Source organism: Oryctolagus cuniculus, chromosome 14 (genome assembly GCF_051225735.1).
Source record: "Oryctolagus cuniculus isolate XC-2025 breed Fujian yellow rabbit chromosome 14, ASM5122573v1, whole genome shotgun sequence".
Taxonomy (NCBI): Eukaryota; Metazoa; Chordata; class Mammalia; order Lagomorpha; family Leporidae; genus Oryctolagus; species Oryctolagus cuniculus.
In genome coordinates, this window is record NC_142880.1 from 73505487 (window position 1) to 73528441 (window position 22955).

At 39.8% G+C, this 22955-nt stretch overlaps 1 protein-coding gene across 2 annotated transcripts in view; it reads left to right on the plus strand.

The window, feature by feature from the left end:
• ITGA1 (integrin subunit alpha 1) overlaps positions 1–22955 on the plus strand; it is a 181201-nt gene that overhangs the window by 125962 nt on the left and 32284 nt on the right. The window contains exons 12-20 of one of the 2 annotated variants that reach the window (XR_016220176.1): positions 2114–2256; positions 4761–4904; positions 5656–5913; positions 8137–8267; positions 11064–11230; positions 13309–13449; positions 15322–15432; positions 17489–17698; positions 19789–19869. Coding sequence is in view for 1 of the 2 variants with exons in the window: in XM_008262192.5 (XP_008260414.3) it covers positions 2114–2256; positions 4761–4904; positions 5656–5913; positions 8137–8267; positions 11064–11230; positions 13309–13445; positions 15322–15432; positions 17489–17698; positions 19789–19869 (1382 nt within the window). In the remaining variant the exon portion in view is untranslated. The remainder of the gene's footprint in view (positions 1–2113; positions 2257–4760; positions 4905–5655; positions 5914–8136; positions 8268–11063; positions 11231–13308; positions 13450–15321; positions 15433–17488; positions 17699–19788; positions 19870–22955) is intronic. The other variant, XM_008262192.5, reaches the window with a different exon arrangement.

The window sequence follows — 22955 nt, forward strand, 5'->3', positions numbered from 1 at the left end:
AGTCTATTCTTAAGGATGAAAAAAATAAATCTAATTCTTCACTCAATAATAATAATCTGCCTTATAGACACAATTAAAGCTCTTCCCATAATTGGCCAGACGTGATCTCCAAAAGTGCTTAGTTGATCAGTCAAACCAGAAAAACGCACAAAACCATGCAGATCAACAAGTTCAAATCTTACGTTACGAACATCCATGAAGCTACTCAGGGTATCAAGGGTAATGTGTAGCCAAAAATCCACCAAGTACCTGAAAGGTGACTTTATGAAAGCAATGTGTGCCATTCTGTTCTTAGAATGGTACAGTTGGCAGGTGTCCCCAAGGCTAACCAGTGGGGACTTGGACAAGGGCTTGATGACCCAAGAGGAATGCTGGAATTTTGCTGCAGAGACTAATGCCAAATGCACAAGTTCATTTGTAGAGTCTCTCCTCATTGAGAACACGCAGGTGAAGAAGGTGCCCAAGCAGCACACATACGGAGCTCATAGTTCTGTTAACCCACATGTCAGCTCTGCTTGCCACATTGACGCAATCCTCACTGAAACAGCACAAATCAGTCCTCAACCAGAAGAGATTGCACAGAAGAAAAAGATATCCCCAAAGAAACCGGAGAAAGAAAAACTTAAGACCCAGTAATAAACCCAACATAAAAATCCATGCAAAAGAAGAGTAAAATCAGGTCGAGGGTGATAAATTTTAAAGAGCATGAAAGCTTGTTTACAAAGAGCAAGGATTAGACATGAAAACTATTATTAGATATGAAAACTGTTTGGAGCTACTACTAACCAAATGAAAATCACTACAATGTACAGATGTTAGATAATGTTTAACTCCTGTTAAAAACAACCACAGGTTTAAATAATCGTAATAATGCACCATTCCTGGGAGAGTTGGTGAAGTTAGTCCTCTCTCACATAGCTGTCCATAGAATAAATTAGTACAAATGTTTTGGAAATAATTTGCTGAACATTGTAAGAACCATTAAAAACTTAGTCTGGTAACTGATTCCTTGAAATTTACTGTCAAAAAATGCGGAAGAAAAACATTAAATGCACAAGGTTGCTATGCAGGTTTAATTATACTAAAAAATCCTTAAGAAACACCTAAATTACAGTATTTCACCAGTGTCTCTCCCCGTCTTCGTGGAGGAACGACACAGGACCCTGCGTTGTTCTTTCGTCTGCTCGGCCCTTCCCGGGTTTGCTGCTGGTTCTTCCCGGGTTGGCTACCGTCCCTTCCACCTTCGTGGAAGGGCGGTTCCCCCTGCCGCTTTCCCCACTTCTGCGGGGGAGCGGCACACCGCCGGCCGGCTCTCTCGGGGGCTGCACAGGTGTTCCCTCAGATGTTCCTTCAGATAGATGTTCCTGGTGCATATTGTCTCTCTCCTCCTTTATAGTCCTCTTCCACCAATCCCAACTCTGCTACCCACACGCCGAGTACGCTGCTCTCCTCCAATCAGGAGCAGGTCCTGCTGTTTATTGGTTGAACTGGAGGCAGCTATGTAGAAGCTGTTTCCTCCTCTCCCAGCGCCATATTGTGGGAGAGCAGATGCATAGAATAAGTCTTAATTCCAGTAACTTAGTCTAGTCTGAGTTGCTCCCCACACACCAGGGAATGGTTTGTTGTACAAATGCAATACTTTTGTGCTTTCACTCAGAGAAATAATCTTCAACAATTTAAAATTACAATTTTAAAACCTAGTAACACAGAAAAGGATAACATATTCTGTGATCCTAGCTCTATAAAATTATTAATTTCCATAGCATAGATACACATCTAGGTGAAATACACTTGACTTATTGCAAAGTGGTAAATTGGGATTGTGGGGGATTTTTGTGCATTTTCATTTTCTTTGATTGCTGTTATACCATTTGTGTCTTTGAACAGTGAAAAACTGAAGTTAGAGAGAACACCCTTTCAGAACAAAGCAGTTGTGGTGGATTATCAAAGGAGACATTAAAAGCTTCTACCAAAACAAATTCTTTTTTGTGTTAAAAAACTATTCACAAAAATTCATATAAAAAGTGGTTCCCCAATCATTTAAAATGATTCTTAATTTATGACATGCAGACTTGAAGGTGCCAGGTAGTATATCTGGTATATCTTTTGTTAGGTTATACAGTGAACTCTGCCACTGTACCTGGAGACGTGCTTTATATTGCTGGACAGCCTCGGTACAACCATACAGGCCAGGTTGTCATTTACAGGATGGAAGGTGCTGACATCAAGATTCTCCAGACACTCAGAGGAGAACAGGTAAACTTGAAAAATGCTGTTTTAAATTAATCTCTTCATACTGTATGTATATTAATTGTCTACTATTGCAATCTTTTTAAAAAGCGGTTCAATATCAACTGTGAACAAAGCTCCAAATCAGGTTATTTGAATGGATATAGAGTATCTGCATCTTTGACATCATAAACCTTTCACTTCGGTAAGGTAAAGTTTACATAAGAAAAGACCTAAGGAAGGAAGGTCTAAAACATTAAAAAGCATAAAAGTGTCAGTGGCACAGACAGTATATTCTCAAGGTAGAAAGATTGTTCTAAGCTAGGATTGGTTAGTGCAGGATGTCTTTTTTTTTTTTTTTTTTTTTTTTTTTTTTTTTTTTTTGACAGGCAGAGTGGACAGTGAGAGAGAGAGACAGAGAGAGAAAGGTCTTCCTTTGCCATTGGTTCACCCTCCAATGGCCACCGCTGCAGCCGGCACACCGCGCTGATCCGATGGCAGGAGCCAGGATCCAGGTGCTTTTCCTGGTCTCCCATGGGGTGCAGGGCCCAAGCACCTGGGCCATCCTCCACTGCACTCCCTGGCCACAGCAGAGAGCTGGCCTGGAAGAGGGGCAACCGGGACAGAATCCGGCGCCCCGACCGGGACTAGAACCCGGTGTGCCGGAGCCGCAAGGTGGAGGATTAGCCTATTGAGCCACGGCGCCTGCTAGTGCAGGAAGTCTTAATACAACCTAAACGCCGTGTCTCTATCAGAGATTATTGTTACTACCATTAATGTTACTTAGCAATACAGTTGAACCAACCCTTTGCTCACCAGATTCCTAGAAGGACAGTTAGAGTAACCAAAGGCCAGATTCTCATATGCTAGGTAAAAAGGCCTTATTATCTCTTTGTTCACATTAACACTTGGAAAAGTTATCAACAACAAAAGCAAGGCTAATGCTGTAGATCAGGGATGAGGAAAGGAAACCTAAAAATGACATGCCAACAATACAGAGAAGGAAGTGACAGGACGAAACAAGGAGGAACTGACAAGAGTAAAATGAAGCATTTTCAGTGACATCTTGGGTGTAGTATCACTCTTTTAATTGTCTCCGAGACAGGAAATGTAAAATTTTGAGAAATTGCTCAGGAAAGTTGAGGAAGAATGTCTTGAATGATTTTAATCATTAACGATTTCCATTAAAAGCTTGGGGATCTGAGGGAAAAGTGCTTCATTGATTACAGCATCAACAGCTCAAGTAGTTGAGGTAGTTTTTAAAATGGGATTTAGTTTTTAGAAGCTTTTCCTATAACAGGAAGCGCAAGTTCAAATGCTTGCAGGTGCCAGGTGGGTGAAGAAAGCTGCCTGGCACAAGGCCCTAGGAAGTGGCAGGAACGATGGCCCTAGGCAGCTGGAGGGCTCCCACTCAGCTCCAGACCGCCATCGCCACGTGGGAACCTAAGCCGAGTGTAGCCAGGGGTTACCCTTTAATTATGTTTGTAGGTAATTCATCTTCTTAAAAAACCCTTTAAACCCTCCGAATTCTGTGGGAAACGTGCATTCACAAGTCATCAAAACTATGTCCAAAAGTTCATCTCGCCCTGTCTAGATGCTTAGGCAGGATCTATTGAAGGAGAACCGGAGACTTGAGCAGGAGAACAGAATGAAATTTGCAATATGCAGTAGTTAAAAGATTTGGGAAAGGTTTGGCCATCTAGGGTAAGAGAATGCAAAGAAAATTACCTGTCTGAGCTGCAGAAAAAGCCCAGGGGATGGGAAGAGAGAAGGAAGCTAGCAAAAATGCAAAACAAAGGATTGTGATAAAAAGGCAGAATGAGGAGAGCAAAATTAAATCATATAGGCCAATTCCAGAAGTTTCAGTGTTTGAATTATTCAGAGCATCACGCGTTAAACATAAGTCAGTATTTGAAAAGCTTTTTCTAAGCATTTGGATAATGAAGTATACATTCCCTGCTTTTTCCTGGAACAGATTCCTATGTTTAAAGAAAGAGAAGATACGTTGCAGCAAGGCAATGGTGCCCCCTGCAAGCCTTCCCTATTTTTCTCTTTTCAGCGGCTGTTGGGAAAAGACTTAGCATTTTGTTAAGTAGTAGACAATCTTCTAAGACCAACCAATATTCCAGGACAGTTCAACTCCATATAATGTGCTTGTTTCATATTTTCATAGCCCTGTGTTTAAACATATGTGAAGCCATTCCAGATTGCCTTCTACTCTTTATCTTGTTTTATCCTTAAAATGTTACTGGAATATTACTGAGCTGTGTTGTTGAGAAGGAACAGTTAGGGTGAAATCTAAAGGGGATCATTTTTGCTACTCTCGAGCTACAAAATTTTTAACAGCAGCTGACCCTCAAGGGTGAACTGACTGGTATTCTGTAGCTTAAAGAACTGTCAGGTAACATCAGTTTCTGTATTCATTTCTTTTACCAACTAAATCTCAGCGCTATTCCAGATTGATAGACCTAAGAGTAATTCTTGAGAATTTCTGATGTTCATTGGACTTTTTGTTTTGTTTTGTGCCCCAGATTGGTTCCTATTTTGGCAGTGTCTTAACAACAATTGACATTGATAAAGATTCCAATACTGACCTTCTTCTAGTCGGGGCCCCCATGTACATGGGAACAGAGAAGGAAGAACAAGGAAAAGTGTATGTGTATGCTATCAATCAGGTAATGGTATCTGAGTTGGGCAAAAATCCAGGAAAATCTCTTCTATTCCTTCATTTTTGAATAATGTGGTTCTAACTTTTCACTTGCTTTGAAATAATCAGTAAAGCTTCCAGGTCCTATATACCCCAAATGCAAACCACAGTAGGACTGGACTAGCCTAAGCCAGGAGCTGGGAACTGCATCCAGGTCTCCCACACAGGCGTCAGGAACCCACTTAGCACTGTTTCCCAGGGTCTGCACTGGCAAAAAGCTGGAATCAGGAGATGGAATCAGAATCAGGAATCAAACCCAGGCATTCGGTTGTGGGACGCAGGCATCTGATTTGTTAAAGTAACACCCACTCACAGAAAGTTATGGTTTTGAACAGAATGAATTTTCTCCATGTTCTTGGGACAGTCAGGGGATGGGGTAATAGAGAGAAATTTATCAAATAAACCAAATATGGGATGAATTGAGAATTTAAAAGTTCAGTAATTTGGTTTAAAAAAATGCAGAAAATGACACTCTCAATTGCATTAAAAGGAGACTCACAAATCCTCAATATGTCTTCTTTCTGATGCTTCTGCAAGCTTTTCTTTGGAATTCCTAACACTGCTGTCAGACACACATTTTAACACATTTTATAAACTTTTCCATTAATGTACAAATGTTTTTTTAATGGCACTGCTTTAGTATGTATTTTTTTAAAAAAAAAACTACTTTGCTATAGTAATGATAGAAATCCATAATATCCTGTTTATCTTTCTTCCAGACGAGGTTTGAATATCAAATGAGCCTGGAACCTATTAAGCAGACTTGCTGCTCATCTCTGAAGCACAATTCATGCACAAAAGAAAACAAAAATGAGCCTTGTGGGGCTCGCTTTGGAACTGCTATTGCTGCTGTAAAAGACCTCAATCTTGATGGATTTAATGATGTCGTGATAGGAGCTCCACTGGAAGATGATCACGGGGGCGCTGTGTACATTTATCATGGAAGTGGGCAGACTATCAGGAAAGAGTACGCACAAGTAAGACTGTACACTATGGGTCCTTGCCCTTCAGTGATAGAGGGTTCAGTGCCGGGCATTTCCTGACTGACTGTATGAATTCTTTACTTTCTTTCTTTCTGACTCTACTGAATAACTAGGTTTAATTCTCCTGTAAGTGTTCTCTATGAGAAATTACCTTATTTTTTATACTTTTATCTAGTTTCTTTTCTGTTGTTCTTTGGTATGGCTCTAGAATCTAAACTTTTGATGTGGTAAAAAAAAAAAAAGCAAATATAATGAGACTATTCAACTTCTGCTATCTAAACAGGGAGGTACTATTTTCTGAATGGGAGAACAGTAATTATATGATTTAGCCAACAAAGGAGATGAGATTATTGTTTTTATATTCAGTGTATGTGTTGTTACAATAAAATTGCATTGAATTTATATTTATGAATTAAATTTGTATATTTGCATCAAATGAATTTGTTTCTGAAGTTTTATAATTTGCTCACTAGTAATTCATCTTGGAAAAAAATTTGAATAATTAAGTTTAACCTGCAGGGGACCTCTGTTGTTCTTGTTTTATATTTTATTGTCAGCTAACAGCTCTAATCCACAACTAACTTTTTCCTAAACCAGAAAAACATCAGTTTCCAGAAGTGCTTAATCCACCATAAAAGCAGAAGAGTTTCAATATGTAATTCTCTATTTTTAAGTAGTCATACTTGGCTAGGCATTGAACTTATAATAGAATTCACTATTTTCTAGCTTATATAATATGAAAGAAAAAAATTAATTATTACTTTTTTACATTTATATGTTCTCCTTGATTCTGGTCAACAAAGTTCTCAAAAGCTATTTATGTTTTGCAAAGTTGTGCTTAATTTTTCATAAAGTCATTATGACATTAATAGGAAGCAAAATAAAGGGGTTTATTTCAGTAACACCACATCTATCCATTTGATAAATGATTTGTTTCTTTTAAAAATCTTCATGCTAGTATTTACTTAACTAGAAACAGTCAGTACTAACCAGTGGGGCATGATGGAATCAGGAAATGCAGAAAGAATTTCTTTCTTGTGTTCTACCACTTTATTCCTTTAGTATTAATCCTGCAAGTTCAATGGAATGGCATTTTAAGTTAAAAAAGAAAGATATTTAGTCATTTATACATGGAATACTGGATAGTTACAAGCATTTTTTCTTTTTTGCAAAGTGGTGCTAAATCAAGACACAGCTTTAGACAACAATAACAAAAGAGAATGTTAGAGTTAAATTTGTTTAATTACGGGCAATATGCTTTCCCAAGGATTGGTGAAGGTGTGCTGACTTGTTTCCATGGGTACATAGGTACTCCATATGTTTGGGATGATCCAAAATCAAACTGAATCATCAGAACCAGTGAGGCAAATATCTCCTGATGTGGTTGCTGAAAAAATACATGGAAATATTTCCCAATGAGACATGTACATTTAAACATGAAAAAATGTTTTGCTTTGATATGTCTTATTTAGCGCCTTATTTTGTTCTTCAAGTTAAAAAAGGGAAAGATCTCAAGTTTAGAGAGGATCTGTCAGTTTTGCCTCCTTCTCACTGGGTTCCATTAAAACAGTTTCAGCTTGAACCAGTGCTAAGTCGAGAAGTGCACTGTCAAATATATTACGTGTAGTGACATGTGCAGATCAGACTTCCAGAACTCCACATTCACTTGTGTCTTTTTAACATTGTACATACCTGTGAGTGGAGTTAAGTCTATTGGAATGTTGACTTGTAGAACAATTTTTGACAGATAATTAAAGAAGATTACAAGTTGAAAAAAAAATGTATGTGATGGAATGTGTTCCTTATACTCAGCTACAAAGCTCAATGATCTCCAAACTGACAATCTTCCACTCCCCTACTTACCTAATATGTTTTCAAGATTTCCTCTACCTTTAAATATCTCTGTGTGGTAGGATTCAACAGAAAGTAGAAAACAGAGCCAATTCTCATGTTTCTATTAAGGATTAGATGAGATGACGTTATATAATTTCCCTCCTTCTCTGGTGTCAGTAACCCTGAAATCATTTTGTCTGTAGTATAAAAATAACAATATCCATCGGGAATATCTTAAGTATTTCCTCTGACTCCATATGAGGAGTGTCTTGGGCAGGTTCCCAAAAGATCTTTTTTTGTTAAATAATCTAAATTCTCAGATTTATTTCAAACTGTTTTGAACAATCCCTTCTTACGTCCAACTCTTGATTGGGGTTTTCACAGCGTATTCCATCAGGTGGAGATGGCGAGACGCTGAAGTTTTTTGGCCAGTCTATCCATGGGGAAATGGATTTGAATGGGGACGGTCTGACTGATGTGACCATCGGGGGCCTTGGTGGTGCTGCCCTCTTCTGGTATGTATTTTAAAAACATTCGGGTAATCAGATAACCGGAGTTATTTCTCACCAGAGCTTGGACTATGATTGGCGCTCTTGTCATACCACATATCTACTTCCTCATTCTGCTTCACTATGCAACAAAAGTTATTCATTTGAGTAAACTAAGAAAGCCAATACATCTTAAGAAAAAGGAAGCCACATTTAAGGAACAAGTAGAATAAACTCTTAATTGAGTGTTATTATGTGCTTGACACTAAAATAAGAACTATGTGTTAAGGAAGGTGTAGAGGAGAAGGTATTGTAAGTGATGTGTATAAACAAGGAGATATCTCTAACTCTGAGTCACAAGTGCCTCTTCATTCATATCCCTAATGCTTACAGAGACACTTGTGCAGCATTGTCTGACTGCTGGTCAGGAAGAAACATCTTCAGGAGTATCTGCTCAGCCTTTAAAATGCCTTCACCCCCAAATTGCCTGAAATCTCACAGTTAATTTGAAAAATCAAGCCAATGACCAAATATATACATTGATAATATTTTATTTGTTCAATAATTTATTAATAAAATATCTTATTAATCAATAACATTAATGACAATAGCTTTAACCAATTAAAATCTAATTTGAAAAAATGATTCTATTTAAAAAATACTTAAAATGCAAGAATCAACTTAATTTGCAGGATAATTTTTAAAAATGTTACAAAAGTCAATAAGAAATATATAAAAAGAGGGGTCAGCAATGTGACATACTGGGTAAAGCACCACCTGCAGGGCTGGCATCCCATGTCAGCACCAGTTCAAGTCCTGGCTGTTCCACTTCTGATGCAGCTCCCTGCTAATACACCTACAAAAGCAATGGAAGATGGCCCAAGTGCTTGTGCCCTTGCACCCACATGGGAGACCTGGATGAAGCTCCTGGCTTCTTGCTTCCATTCAGCCCAGCTCCCACTGTTGCAGCCATTTGGGGAGTAAATCAGCAGATGGGAGATCTCTCTCTCTCTCTCTCGCTCTCTGTCTCTCTATCACTCTACCTTTCTCCCTCTTTGTCTGTGACTCTGCCATTCGAATAAAAAAAAAGAAACATGTAAAAAGATTTGAGAACTAAAGTGTATAAATTATGTGCCTTGATGGGAAATACACATTTTGATTCTTCCAAGAATTACATTCTTTGGTTTCATGTAATTCAAATATATTTTAAAAGCCTCAATGGTCCCCCCCTTTTTTTTTCAAAAATTTATCCAGAAGGGTTAAAAAGTGGAAGATAGAGAAGTAAAAATAGATGACTTTGTTATCATTTAAGGTAATGCTCAAGAACTAGTGGTCACATAAAAATAATCACTAAATTTTACACACTTAATAGCCATGTATTAAAAACTATTTTCGCTGTACAGTAGAGGGGAAAGAAAGCTGAAATGTAACTCCTAAGAATAGAAGTACAGTAGGCAGCAGAGTGGCTTTGACTTTGAAGAGGGCTCACCCAAAACCCAGGCTCAAAACCAGAAGTCACCAGTGTCAGGGACAAAGTACATTTCATTATTGTTTGAGCTGTTAAACTTGAATCTGTTTATTATGCTACCTATGGCTCACAAATATTTATTGTGGTCACCTCCTTACTTAAAGTCTTCTTACTTTTATTTGGTTTCAAGGGCTTCCTATAAAACTTTGAAAACATATTCATGGCCTCTCCAGTCCCCTAAGCAAGGCTTTATGGGTCAAAAGATGACAGTCAGATCCCTGTCACAGCCCAAGCTCTGTTGTTAGGGTACTGTAATGTGAAGGCCAGGATTTACAGTGCTACAGCAATGATCAAGAGTGGTCACAAGGAGCAGAGGCAGTCAAAGATGCCCAGCGGCAGATAGCAAGAACCCTGTCTCTTGGACTAGACTGAGCCATCACCCCTAACCAGCGGCAGAGAGGATGTCTGGGGGCAGACATCGCCAAAGCTGCCCCATGCCTGGAGAATCCATTTTACTGAACAGGAAACGAGACATGATCCTTCGTTGGTGAAGACAGGGTAAACCTTAAAACTCATTAGAAGATATTTGCCTTCCTATCTGTTTGTTCACAACCCCAAGTGGCTCTCGTGGCTAGCTGGGACACAGCCAGACTGAAACCAGGAGCTTGGAACTTCATCCGGGTCTCCCCTGTGGGTGGCAGAGATCCAGGCACTTGGGTCACCTTCTGCTGCCTCCCCAGGTGCATTAGCAAGGAGCTGGATCGGATGTGGAGCAGCCAGGACTAGAATCGGCTCAGTGATATGGAATGCCAGTGTGATAGGTGGCAGCTTAACTTGTTGTACCACAAAGCCAGCCCCTAACTTAAGATTTAAATGAAATAATACTGATGCCTAGAATAGTGCTTCAAATAGTACTCTGCATCTGCATCCCAGAAACAGAGGCAAAACAAGACTTGCAAGAGCAGATGAATGCTCACAGTGCAGGTGAAAGCCCACAGTACCCTGCAGTTTGTCAGGGGCCTCTGGGCCGTTTCCAGATTGGGAGCAGACTCCATGATCTCCAACAATAATTTTGGTTCTGAGCGTATGCCTGGGCCTTGATTCCATCTCTTCTCCATCACAAGCAAAACTAAATCTTTGACCTTGGTACCAGCAGTCCAAGATGGTTTCCACACCACCTGGGCATCCTCAGAACATCAGCTGCAGTCTCTTCTTACCAAAGATTGATGAAAGAAGTAGAGTCCCGGGAGGCCTTGCAATGCAGGAAGGAGAATCCCCTTTGATGTTTTCACCTTGTACACAATGCTGATGACATAAAGCTGTGTGAGAAACCCCCATGGTTTGTTTGTTTGTAGGTCCCGAGATGTGGCTGTTGTTAAAGTGACCATGAATTTTGAACCCAATAAAGTGAATATTCAAAAGAAAAACTGCCGTGTGGAAGGAAAGGACACTGTATGCATAAATGCTACAGTGTGTTTTGATGTGAAATTGAAGTCTAAAGAAGACATGATTTATGAAGCTGGTAAGTGTAATGGTGATAGAAAATGCAGCTGGTCAGAGGACAATATTTTGCTCCAACACGATGAAATCCAGTAGGATGTTTAGGATGTTGCTTTTTGCTTAATCATAGGAAGCAACATCACTTCTGCCGTGGGAGCATGTTGAATCTTGAAAAAAATTCTGCTACAGAAAGAATAGGTTATGGAACCCAATAAATTCTAGAGCAGGAATTATGAGTTTGTCTGCAACAGCCTCAACACTTCTTAGTTCCACACTGACTCTCGTGTGTGCTACAAACCATCATGTGCAATACATGTACCAATTTAGAGGTAGAGTTTGCAAATTGGGCTCCAGATGAGCCCAGCTTTGCTTCCGGTGGGTTTTCAGAGAAATCTCCCTCCCTTCTCCTGTCCCGTGCTGGGGAAGACTGGTATTGCAGAGGACCTGAATATTTTGCTGCCCTTACGTTCCCCAGATGCTCGTTTTTTTAAAGTTAGACTTGTCCTGTACGCATTCTTAGGTGTGTCACAGCAGCATGAACATCCCCTTCCTCTCTACACTCTCCAGTTTCTAAGGCAATTGTTAGTGATGTTAAAATATATTGGAGTGGAAGCTGTGAATGCCATTGGCTGCAGAAAAGTAATTTACTCTGTAAACCAATTGTAAACTCTTTGACAAAAACCAATGATCTTTAAAATAGATGTTTCTTAATGAGCTCTAAATAGGCAGATATTTGCTCTGAAATTGACCCCTGAGTAGAAGATAAAGGAAGTATAGGGATATAAAATAACAATTTTAGTTTTCATGTGCAGCATTATTTCAGTGTTACTTAATTTTTTATGGTAACAAGCAATCAGATAAATAGGATCGTAGTCTTCACTGCCTTATTAGAAGGCATGGGTGTCATTTTTTTTCCTTTTTTGTGGTGTGCTTATCTGATTAGATTTAATAGTGCTTTGAACATAATCTAAGATAATGTTTTTTGTAAAATAGATAAAAAAATCATTAATGTATATTTTTATCTATTGAAATATGTCAAATAGGATTGCAATATTTCTAAACTGAAAACATTTTAGAAGTAGAAATCCAGTAAACACTGACATAGTTGGCAAATTTGGTGATATGTGGAGCGTGAGTATACATTTTAAATAAGTATAATCAATCATTAAAATTAGAGTGATGGAGCCGGCGCCGTGGCTCAATAGGCTAATCCTCCACCTTGCGGCGCCGGCATACCGGGTTCTAGTCCCGGTCGGGGCGCCGGATTCTGTCCCGGTTGCCCCTCTTCCAGGCCAGCTCTCTGCTATGGCCAGGGAGTGCAGTGGAGGATGGCCCAGGTGCTTGGGCCCTGCACCCCATGGGAGACCAGGAAAAGCACCTGGCTCCTGGCTCCTGCCATCGGATCAGCGCGGTGCGCCGGCTGCAGCGGCGGCCATTGGAGGGTGAACCAACGGCAAAAGGAAGACCTTTCTCTCTCTGTCTCTCTCTCTCTCACTGTCCACTCTGCCTATCAAAAATGAAAAAAATAAAAATAAAAAAAAAAAAGTAAAAAAAAAATTACTAGGCTAATCCTCCACCTGCGGTGCCAGCACACCAGGTGCTAGTCCCGGTCAGGGCGCTGGATTCTGTCTCGGTAGCACCTCTTCCTGTCCAGCTCTCTACTGTGGCCCGGGAGTGCAGTGAAGGATGGCCCAAGTGCTTGGGCCCTGCACCTGCATGGGAGACCAGGAGAAGCACCTGGCTCCTGGCTTTGGATCAGTGCTGTGCGCCGGCCACAGCAGCCATTGTGGGGTGAACCAATGGCAAAGGAAGACCTTTCTCTCTGTCTCTCTCTCTCACTGTCCACTCTGCCTGTCAAAAAAAAAATAAAATAAAATAAAATAGAGTGAACTTCAAGCGCTCTACAGAGCTTGACAAATTTATCTTCATGACCACTGATGTCATTGTACTACGGAATTGTGGATGTGCTGAATAATAGAAACTTTTTGTTGATTGACTGCTCAGTAGCTTTTTCTATAAAGCTAATTTTCTGAGTTGTTCTTTATGAAGAAATCAGCCCACATAAGCATTTATGTCAATTATTTTTAAATGTGTTTACAGATTTGCAGTACCGTGTCACACTAGACTCATTAAGACAGATATCACGAAGTTTTTTCTCTGGAACTCAAGAGAGAAAGATTCAAAGAAACATAACAGTTCGAGAATCAGAATGCACAAAGCACTCCTTCTACATGTTGGCAAGTAAATCATATATAAGAGTCCCTTCAAAGTGCACATTGTAAACTTTGTTTATTTGATCTTATCAGAAATAACAGGTCTCATTTTCTAATTTTCAAATACATTTCCTAAAACTATCTTGTCTCCCCTTGTGTGTTATCAGATATCCATACATTAAGGAATAGAACACAGTATTCTACTTTACAAGAGATTGTGTTTAGTTATTCATTTCTTTTTAGTTATTCATTGATTTATTATTTCAACTCGAATACATCATTTAACTTCTGTGGGTCTCATTGGTCAAATGTAGAGGGTAGGTGATTAACTCTCCCAAGGGCAGAATGTTGGGCCAGGTGGCTTCTGGGATCCACTGAACTGCATCTCTTGCTCCTTGACATTAGACTGAAGAATGAAAAATGATATTTTCTATCATCTGTAGGCTTTGTGCTACTTCAGTTTCTATTTCAGTGGATGAGGGAGGCTTGGAAAGCAAGGTTTTAACCTCAAGAATGACTGGTAAGCCAGTCTGAACCATTCTAAATGTATTTTATTGGAGCACTGTGTATGTGGGGAGTATTCTCAACTGAAAGCATGAAATTCCTAAATACTTGCTTAAAATATACATGATATTGATTTTAAAAACAGCCATAATGAAGGTAATGAGGAAACACTGATGTTAGTAACTGAGATGAAGACTTAGAGATTTGAATATGACCTTGAAGCTTTAAAGGAGACAGTGGTTTTCCCCTGACTTATTTCCATATTCTTGATGCACTCATATTCTATATTTTGAAAATTGTGATTAGGGGAAGGCAGTGATTTTCATATCTATATTCCTGATTATATATTTTATATATGTATATATACATATAAATTGGCTTATTCTGTCAACACTAAGGTCAATCTATGATCTGAAAAAGTCAAACTGGTGTTTTCTATAATTTAGCTCATTGGAACTGACCATTTATTTAGGAGCTAGACTGCAGATAAAAACTTGAGTGGGCTTAAAACCAGACATGGTACTTCCTCCAACCTGCTAAAAAATCATTGCAGTCTGTTTGTCCATGAATGCAGTGTCTAAGCTATGTCTAGGGACTGGTGTTGACAGGGATGAACTCGTTTCAGTTTCCAATAAGTCCTTTTGGATCTGAAGAGGCATTTTAACATTTGTTCTAGAGTTAGCCAGAGTAAAATTTGTATCAGAACTTCCCCACGTGCTGAGTGACATGGGTGAAGTTAGTTAGTCCCTTAAAGACTCAGTTTTTCATCTGTAAAACGAGGATCATAGCAGCTGCTCCCCTGAGGGGTCTGTTGGGAAATAATTCACAATAATGTGTGAGAAGCTCCTCACTTTGGACACTATGAAGGATTATTGTCATTGGTGATGATATTAATAATAGTGGACATATACACATCATTCCCGTATCATTTTACATTATAAAATTCTTACAGCTCTAGGTAGATATTGTATCTATGAAATGCAGTCCCATTTAAAGAAATTTCACCCCTCTGAAATCGGGAGACTTTCCTAGCAGTAAAACATGCTGATTCTTACTCTGAAGTCTGAGGAGCAATGGTACTGATAAACAAGTAGGTCTGGGCATATACCCTACCATGGCGAGCTACTGTGAAGCCCATGCCCTGGCAGGCTCCTCTGGAGCTGTAGGTGAGTCCGCTGGCCATGCTCTGAAGCTCGTTCCAGCTGGGTCCCTCATCGAGACAGAATGGCAGTCCCCTCCAGCAAAGCAGAAGCCAGATGAAGTCACAGGACAGGTGGGTTAGGTGCTCAAGGATGCAGCACAAGCCTGACCCACAGGGCAGAAGAAGGAAGCTCCAACAAGATCAGAACGTCAGTGAATATGCTACCAATAACATATTTCATGTTCCAACTTCCAGGACAAGCATGACTTCCAGGACTCAGTGAGAATAACCTTGGATTTTAATCTTACTGATCCAGAAAATGGGCCTGTTCTTGATGATTCTCTACCTAATTCAGTGCATGAACATGTAAGTCAGATTATTGTTTACTCAAAATGCCTACTTGTGAGTATGTTAAGAAAATATTGAAATGCATAAATATAGAACCCTAAATCTATTCTATTTACTAAAGAGAACAGATTCTCCTAGACTTCTCCCACCCCTTCTAACTTACTATTGTTGGAGTTCAAGAGAACTAAAAAATGATGCTCATTTTTACCTCACCTAAATTCAGGAAGAATAGTAAGTAACGTCCCCCTTTATTCTAGTAAACATGGTGCTTTGAAGTGTGGTTTAGGGCTAATGAGTGTCCTCACGCTGAACCTGGGACTTCCACCACAGATAAACAGCTAGCCTGGCGGCTTTGCTGACCCATCTCTGGCCTCCTTTGTGGAGGCCTCCTCATAAAAACTCTCAAAGTAAAGGAAGTGCATATCATGGGCACACTACAACCACAGAACAGAAGAGACAGGAAGGCACAGAGCTGTGTTTACCCAGGTCCTGTTTCCAAATTTAGACTCCACTGTCCCACTCCTAAGAGTGAATGAGGGGATGGGGAGGCAGGTGTCCTGGGTGTGACACCAGTGGAGGAAGCATTAGGGATAAAGAACCCATTTTCCCAGTGTGCCCATTTTGCATGCTCCCTTTCTCCTTACCAAGTATATTCATTGCCTTCCATGTACCAGACATTGGAGCGTCCATCTAAATTAGGAAACAGGTATTAAGTGGTAATAAAAGCTTATGCCATGCAGGAGAATTTCAGAATGCTCCTGCCTAGGCTGGGGAGTCAGGGGGCTCCCCCTGGAGCCATGACATTTATGTTGAGACCTGAAGGATGGATTACTTTTTCTACTCTATTTAGAGGAATAGTGGAGAGCAAAGGGGATAGTGTGTGTCAGGGTCCTGAGTCATTAAGGAGACTCAACTATACTCATGAGCGTGGCTTAAACTAAAAAGCAAGGGAGAAGATGATGTTAAATGAGGCTCAATGTGAAGGCAGTGGCCAGATCTATCAGGAATTGTTGCCACTGCACATATTTTAAACTTTTTAAAAAGCAGTGCTGTTAAAGGTTTTAACTTGGGTCGGTGGTAGGATTTCAGCAGCAACATGGAAAATGATTGGAGGGAAATAGGATTGGGTGTGGGAGACCAGTCGGGAGACCAAAGTTGCTTTAGTTCAGGGGGGGAATGAGGATGCCTGGACTAGAGGTGGTGATAGTGGTGGTGGTGGTAGTAGTGGTGGAAACAGAGTTTGGAAAGGATTTGGGAGCTGTTTAGAGGAGGGCGGGGTGGTAGAACAGTGTTTGGTAATAGTTTGGACAATGGAGAGGGGGTGTATGAAGAAGAGGAATCATGGAATGTGTGCCTTGCCATTTTCCACCCTTTTGGCTGAGATGGTGTACATTTCTACACATTTGATTGTTTTTCACAGAAAACTCTCACACCTGGAGTTGAGTAGAACTAGATTGGTCTTCTCTGGCAGTCCAAAGTCAGTGAAAAACATTCATGGAAATGGTGCATCCTTAAAATAACTAGAAAAAAATTATATCCACAAGTAAAAGTTTGCTGTTTTCCGCTATCACTTACAGGAAAAAGTATAAAATTCCTTAAGATTTCTGCATGCAATTGATTCTGTGTAAAAGTTGCTGGACTTATTTGGGCACTGTGTTATGGAAATTGATAGGTAATTTTCAATAACCTTAAGTAAATTTTGAAAAAGACCTTGTTGGGGCCAGCGTCGTGGCTCACTTGGTTAATCCTCCACCTGCAGCGCTGGCATCCCATTATGGGCGCCAGATTCTAGTCCTGGTTGCTCCTCTTCCAGTCCAGCTCTCTGCTGTGGCCCGGGAGTGCAGTGGAGGATGGCCCAAGTGCTTGGGCCCTGCACCTGCATGGGAGACCAGGAGGAAGCACCTGGCTCCTGGCTTCGGAACGGCACTGCACTGGCCATAGCAGCCATCTAGGGGAGTGAACCAACAGAAGGAAGACCTTTCTCTCTGTCTCTCTCTCTCTCTCACTGTCTATAACTCTACCTGTCGAGTAAATTTAAAAAAATTACAAAAAGACCTTGCTGTGACTGTTTCAGATTCCCTTTGCCAAAGACTGTGGAAACAAGGAAAGATGCATCTCGGACCTCACCCTGGACGTATCCACCACAGAAAAGAGCCTGCTCATTGTCAAATCTCAGAATGACAAGCTCAATGTCAGCCTCACAGTCAAAAACAAAAAGGACAGTGCGTATAACACCAGAACAATAGTGAATTATTCTCCAAACCTAATTTTTTCGGGAATTGAGGTAAACTTAAGAGCATTTCTCTTATTGACTCTCGTAACAGTCATTTATTGAACTCATTTTTCATGACTGAGATAATTGCCTTTATGAAATTGATTTTAGACATGTAGAAAGCACTGTGTTCAGAATCAGTACTCACTAATGATGAAAGCACCAATCTTTTTTACAAGACCTTTTGTTTTCTTTCTTTGGAGACATGTGTCTCTCCTTAGACTCAGTTTGGGGAAAAGATTGCTGATGTATCAAAAGTATTTGTTTCACAAAGTCCTTAGCCCACTGAAACTGCCACTGAATCAAAGGGGAAAATGGAACAGTGAAAGCCAAGAGTAGTTTATCAGAGATGCAGAGAGAGACTTCTACACTTAACAAAGAAAAATTCACATGCAGAAAATGCCAGATGCCACTTCCCCCCTTCTACAGAAAATCCCAACTTTGGCAAGAGATGTGTATCAAACTACTGTGTTTTATTAACTCATAATGGAAGTGTTTTCTGTTCCTTTGTCAATGACATGTAGCTGTATAAAATGCTATGTCCGGGGTAATTAGTGTTTCCAAATTTGATTCTTGGTTTTAATTCTGATTTCCAAATGAGTTTTCTAGACTTTAAATTCTGTATGTATTTATAACTGATTAATAATGTCTAAAATTCATGTTAGAAAGCCAGACACTTAGAGCAGACATTTGGCCTAGCAGTTAAGATGTCTGTATCATATATCAGAGAGTCTGGGTTCAATACCAACCTCTGACTCTGGACTCCAGCTTTCTGCTAATGCAGACCATGGGAGGAAGTAGTAATAGCTCAAATGATTGGGTCTGTGCCATTCACATGGAAGACATGGACTGAATTCTCGGCTTCTGAGTCACTAAGGAAATTGTGGAATAAAGCAGCAGATGGGAGCTCTCTTTCTGTCTGTTTCTCCTTCTTTCTCTCTCTCAAATGATTTTCTTAAAAAAGGAAAAAGAGGCAATACATTTATTATTTATTATAGCATTAAAACTCTATTTCTAGTTTCCATTAATTCAGATTTTCACTGATATTTTTGTCCAGTTGTTAGGATCACTTAGAGATGTGATGACTAAGATAAGCTTAAAGATACATCATGTATTACTATAACATATTTTGTATTTGGTTGTGAATATTAATCATGAATATAAATGAGCAAGTTAATGTTGAAATATATAACCACTGAAGCTATCTCTGTAAATGAAAATACATTATGAATCCTTGCCTGTATCCTCTTGAGCGGACTTACTAACTGGGGCAGAGGCAGAGCTATAAAACCAACAGGGTCTTGTATTAACAATAGCAGCAGTAATAATGACAGGAACCCCTTTGTGAATCATATCAGGTGCTAGCCACTGTTCTCAGGATTTCACTTATTTAATTCTCATGAGTTCTTTTGTCAGAAGGCATTACTGTACTGCAGAGATTAAAAAACTAAACTCTTCCACATTTTAGCAATCCTATAATTGCATTTTGCAAGTGATAGCTTGTTTAACTGGCAGCATGGTTTTTCCTTCTTACTGGTAGGTAAAATACTGGTAGGTCTCATATTCAGTGCCTTTTCAAGTGTAATGAAATTGGAGTAGGACTAACTTGGACTGACTCCACTTGAGAGAAAATCGGGCCCAGAGAGGTGAGAAGTCTTGACAAGGATAAGCCACCAATGACAGAGTCTGGATAAATCCTAGTGGACATGGGCTGGAGCCCATGCTGTTAGCCATGCTGCTAAAATCCACTAAGGAGTGTTATGCACTGTGGGCTTCTCTGTGCCAGTCCACTATGTGTGGCTTACGTTGTTCAGCCACGGCATTCAGCTGTGAGGTAGGTGCTATTAGCACTTCTATGTTACTCAGGATTTAGCCAGGAGAGTGCACTGTGCTTTGTCTTCCAGACTCCCACAAGTGATGTTTTCAGATTTCCACTGGCTCTGGAATAGGTGATCCAAGAATAATGTGACTTTTGCAGCTAAACAGAGACACAAACATTGGCAAGGCAACCACCAAGGCACAGCTAGGAAAATTCTAAAAGGAACAAATTCAAGTATTTCACCTGCTTGTCTGCTATAATTCTGTTTACTTTTGTTTCCCAGGGGATCCAAAAAGACAGTTGTGAATCCAATCGTAATGTCACATGTAAAGTCGGATATCCTTTCCTGAGAAGAGGAGAAATGGTAAGCAGTTTACATAAGATGTAACATGAAGAATAGTATGTGCAAAGCCACATATTTAAATCCTTCTGATGGTAACTTAGGATGATGTAGATGAAGATGGTTTAGTTCACAATTTTTATAGCTTAGAATTGCTATGGTCTGAATATCTGTGTCCCCCAAAATTCATATGCTGGAATTTAATCTTCAATCTGATAATATTAAGAGGCCAGGCATTTAGGAAGGCTAATATTAAGAGACAGGGCATTTGGAAGTGGTGACCTTATAAAAAGAGGCCCAAGAGAGCTTGTTTACCATTTTTGCCATTTGAGGACATGGAGCAGGCATATGGTATCAGCAACAGACCCTCCCTAGGCTCTGCATCTGCTGGTGTATTGATCTTGGAATTCCCAATCTCCAGAACTGTGAGCAGTAAATTCTCATTGTTTATAAATTACCCACTGTAAGGTATTTTTTTAATAGCACCCAGAACAAACTGAGAAGAAATCAAGAACAAATTACTGCATAAATCAAAATCAAGGCACAAGACAAAATTTCTACTAGATAAATGGCTGCATCATTTGACATTCCCTCCAGCCATGGATGAGGCTCCCACTTCTCTACATTTTTGTCTGTCTCCTGTTTGTTAGCTTAATGTTTTATTTATGACTTTTGAGATAACTTTAAGATTTTTTTAAAAATTTATTTATTTATTTATTTATTTGAAAGTCAGAGTTACACAGAGAGAGAAGGAAAGGCAGAGAGAGAGGTCTTTCACCTGATGGTTCATTCCCCAATTGGCCGCAATGGCCGGAGCTGTGCCAATCTGAAGCCAGGATCCAGGAGCTTCTTCAGGGTCTCCCACGCGGGTGCAGAGGCCCAAGGACTTGGGCCATCCTCCTCTACTTTCCCACCCCATAGCAGAGAGCTGGATTGGAGGTGGGGCAGCTGGGACACAAACCAGTACCCATATGGCATGCCAGCACTGCGGTAAAGCAGCTTTACTAACCACCATGCCACAGCACTGGCCCCAGTAACTTGTTTTAATTTACACTCTAGCCAAAGATTTATTGCTCCACTAAATAAAGAATTCAATAAATAAAAAACTAAACAGACCATAGTTGAGCAGGAAAATAGGCAAGGGCTATAAGCAATAATCAAATGAAAAGATGTGCAATTTCATTTATATAAATTTTAAAATAGTTACAAAATCATTAAAACTATAGTAGTATGTAATTCTTAACAGTTTGTTTGTGTCTGTCTCTTTTATTATGGCCATCCTAGTGTGTGTGGGGGAGGATCTCATTATGGTTTTCATTTGCATTCCCCTGATGGTTATTGCTGATGGAGGCATCTTTCCATGTGCTTATTGGCCAGATGGAGGAATGTCTATTAAAATCCCTTTAGGATTTTAACTGGCTTATAGCCTTATTATTGAGAAATAAGAGTTCATATAGTTTACATAAAAGTCTCTTAGAATATATATGATTTTCAAATATTTCCTCCTGTTATGTAGGTTATCTTTTCACTTTCTTGGTGGTGCCTTTTGAAGGACAAAATTTTTAATTTTGGCCGGTGCTGCGGCTCAATAGGCTAATCCTCTACCTTATGGCGCCGGCACACTGGGTTATAGTCCCGGTTGGGGCACTGGATTCTGTCCCGGTTGCCCCTCTTCCAGGCCAGCTCTCTGCTGTGGCCCAGGAGTGCAGTGGAGGATGGCCCAGGTGCTTGGGCCCTGCACCCCATGGGAGACCAGGAGAAGCACCTGGCTCCTGGCTTCGGATCAGCGCGGTGCGCCGGCCACAGCGCGCCAGCCGTGGCGGCCACTGGAGGGTGAACCAACGGCAAAAGGAAGACCTTTCTCTCCGTCTCTCTCTCTCACTGTCCGCTCTGCCTGTCAAAAAAAAAAAAAAAATTTAATTTTGATTCAGTCCAATTTATCAGGATGCTCAGAAATGTCATGGAAACATGCATTGTGAAGACACTTCATGTATTTCAAAACACTTTTGCATCAAAATAAATTCTTTTTTAAAAAAGATGTTTTTTATATTTTTTCATTTATTTATATTACTTGTTTATAAGAGACAGGGACAGACAGAGATTGCCAATCCATTGATTCACCCCTTAAATGTCCACAGCAACCCAGACTGAACTAGAAAGACAGAAAAAAAGAAAGAAAATTATTTGATCATAAACATGTGGGTCTAATTCTGTACTTTCAACTTATGTCATAAAACTATAAGTCTATCGTTATACCAGTACTATCTGTTTTGATTACTATAGTAAGTCTAGAAATCAAGAAATATCTATCCTCCAAATATGTTTTCATTTTCTTTTTCAAAATTGTAGGTCCCTTGCATTTCCAATAGATGTTATGGTCAACTTGTCGTTTTCTATATGAAATCAGCTGGGAGTTTGATAGGCATTCTAGTGAACATGTAGATCAATTTGGGGAATATTATCAGCTTAAAAATATAAAGTTTTCTGATCCATGATCATGGAATGCCTTTGTGTTTATTTAGATCTTCTTCAGTTACTTTCAACAATTTTTGAAAGTGTAACTTTTGCACTTCTTTTGTTAGATTTATCTAAGTATCCCTTTTGGTACTATTTTAAATGGAATTATTTTTTAAAATTGATTTCCAGATTGTTTAATGCTCATGTGTAGAAATACACTTGCTGTTTTAATATTCATCTTTTCCCTTTAACCTTGCTATTTATATTTAACTTGCTATTTATATTTAACCTTGCTAAATATACTTTTTAGTAAAAGGGCTTTCTCCCTATTACATGGGGCATGGTTACTAGTGACTCAAGAAACTATCTGCAGATCACTATATAGTAATTATTCTTTTTTATATTTTTTATTTATTTATTTGACAGATAGTTACAGAAAATGAAAGGGAAGTAGAGAGAAAGGTCTTCCATTTGCTGTTCACTACACAAAGGGCTGTAATGGCCAGAGCTGGGCCCATCTGAAGCCAGGAGCCAGGAGCTTCTTCCAGGTCTCCCACTCAGGTGCAGGGACCCAAGCACTTGGGCCATCCTCCACTGCTTTCTCAGGCCATAGCAGAAAGCTGGATCAGAAGAGGAGCAGCAGGGATTAGAAT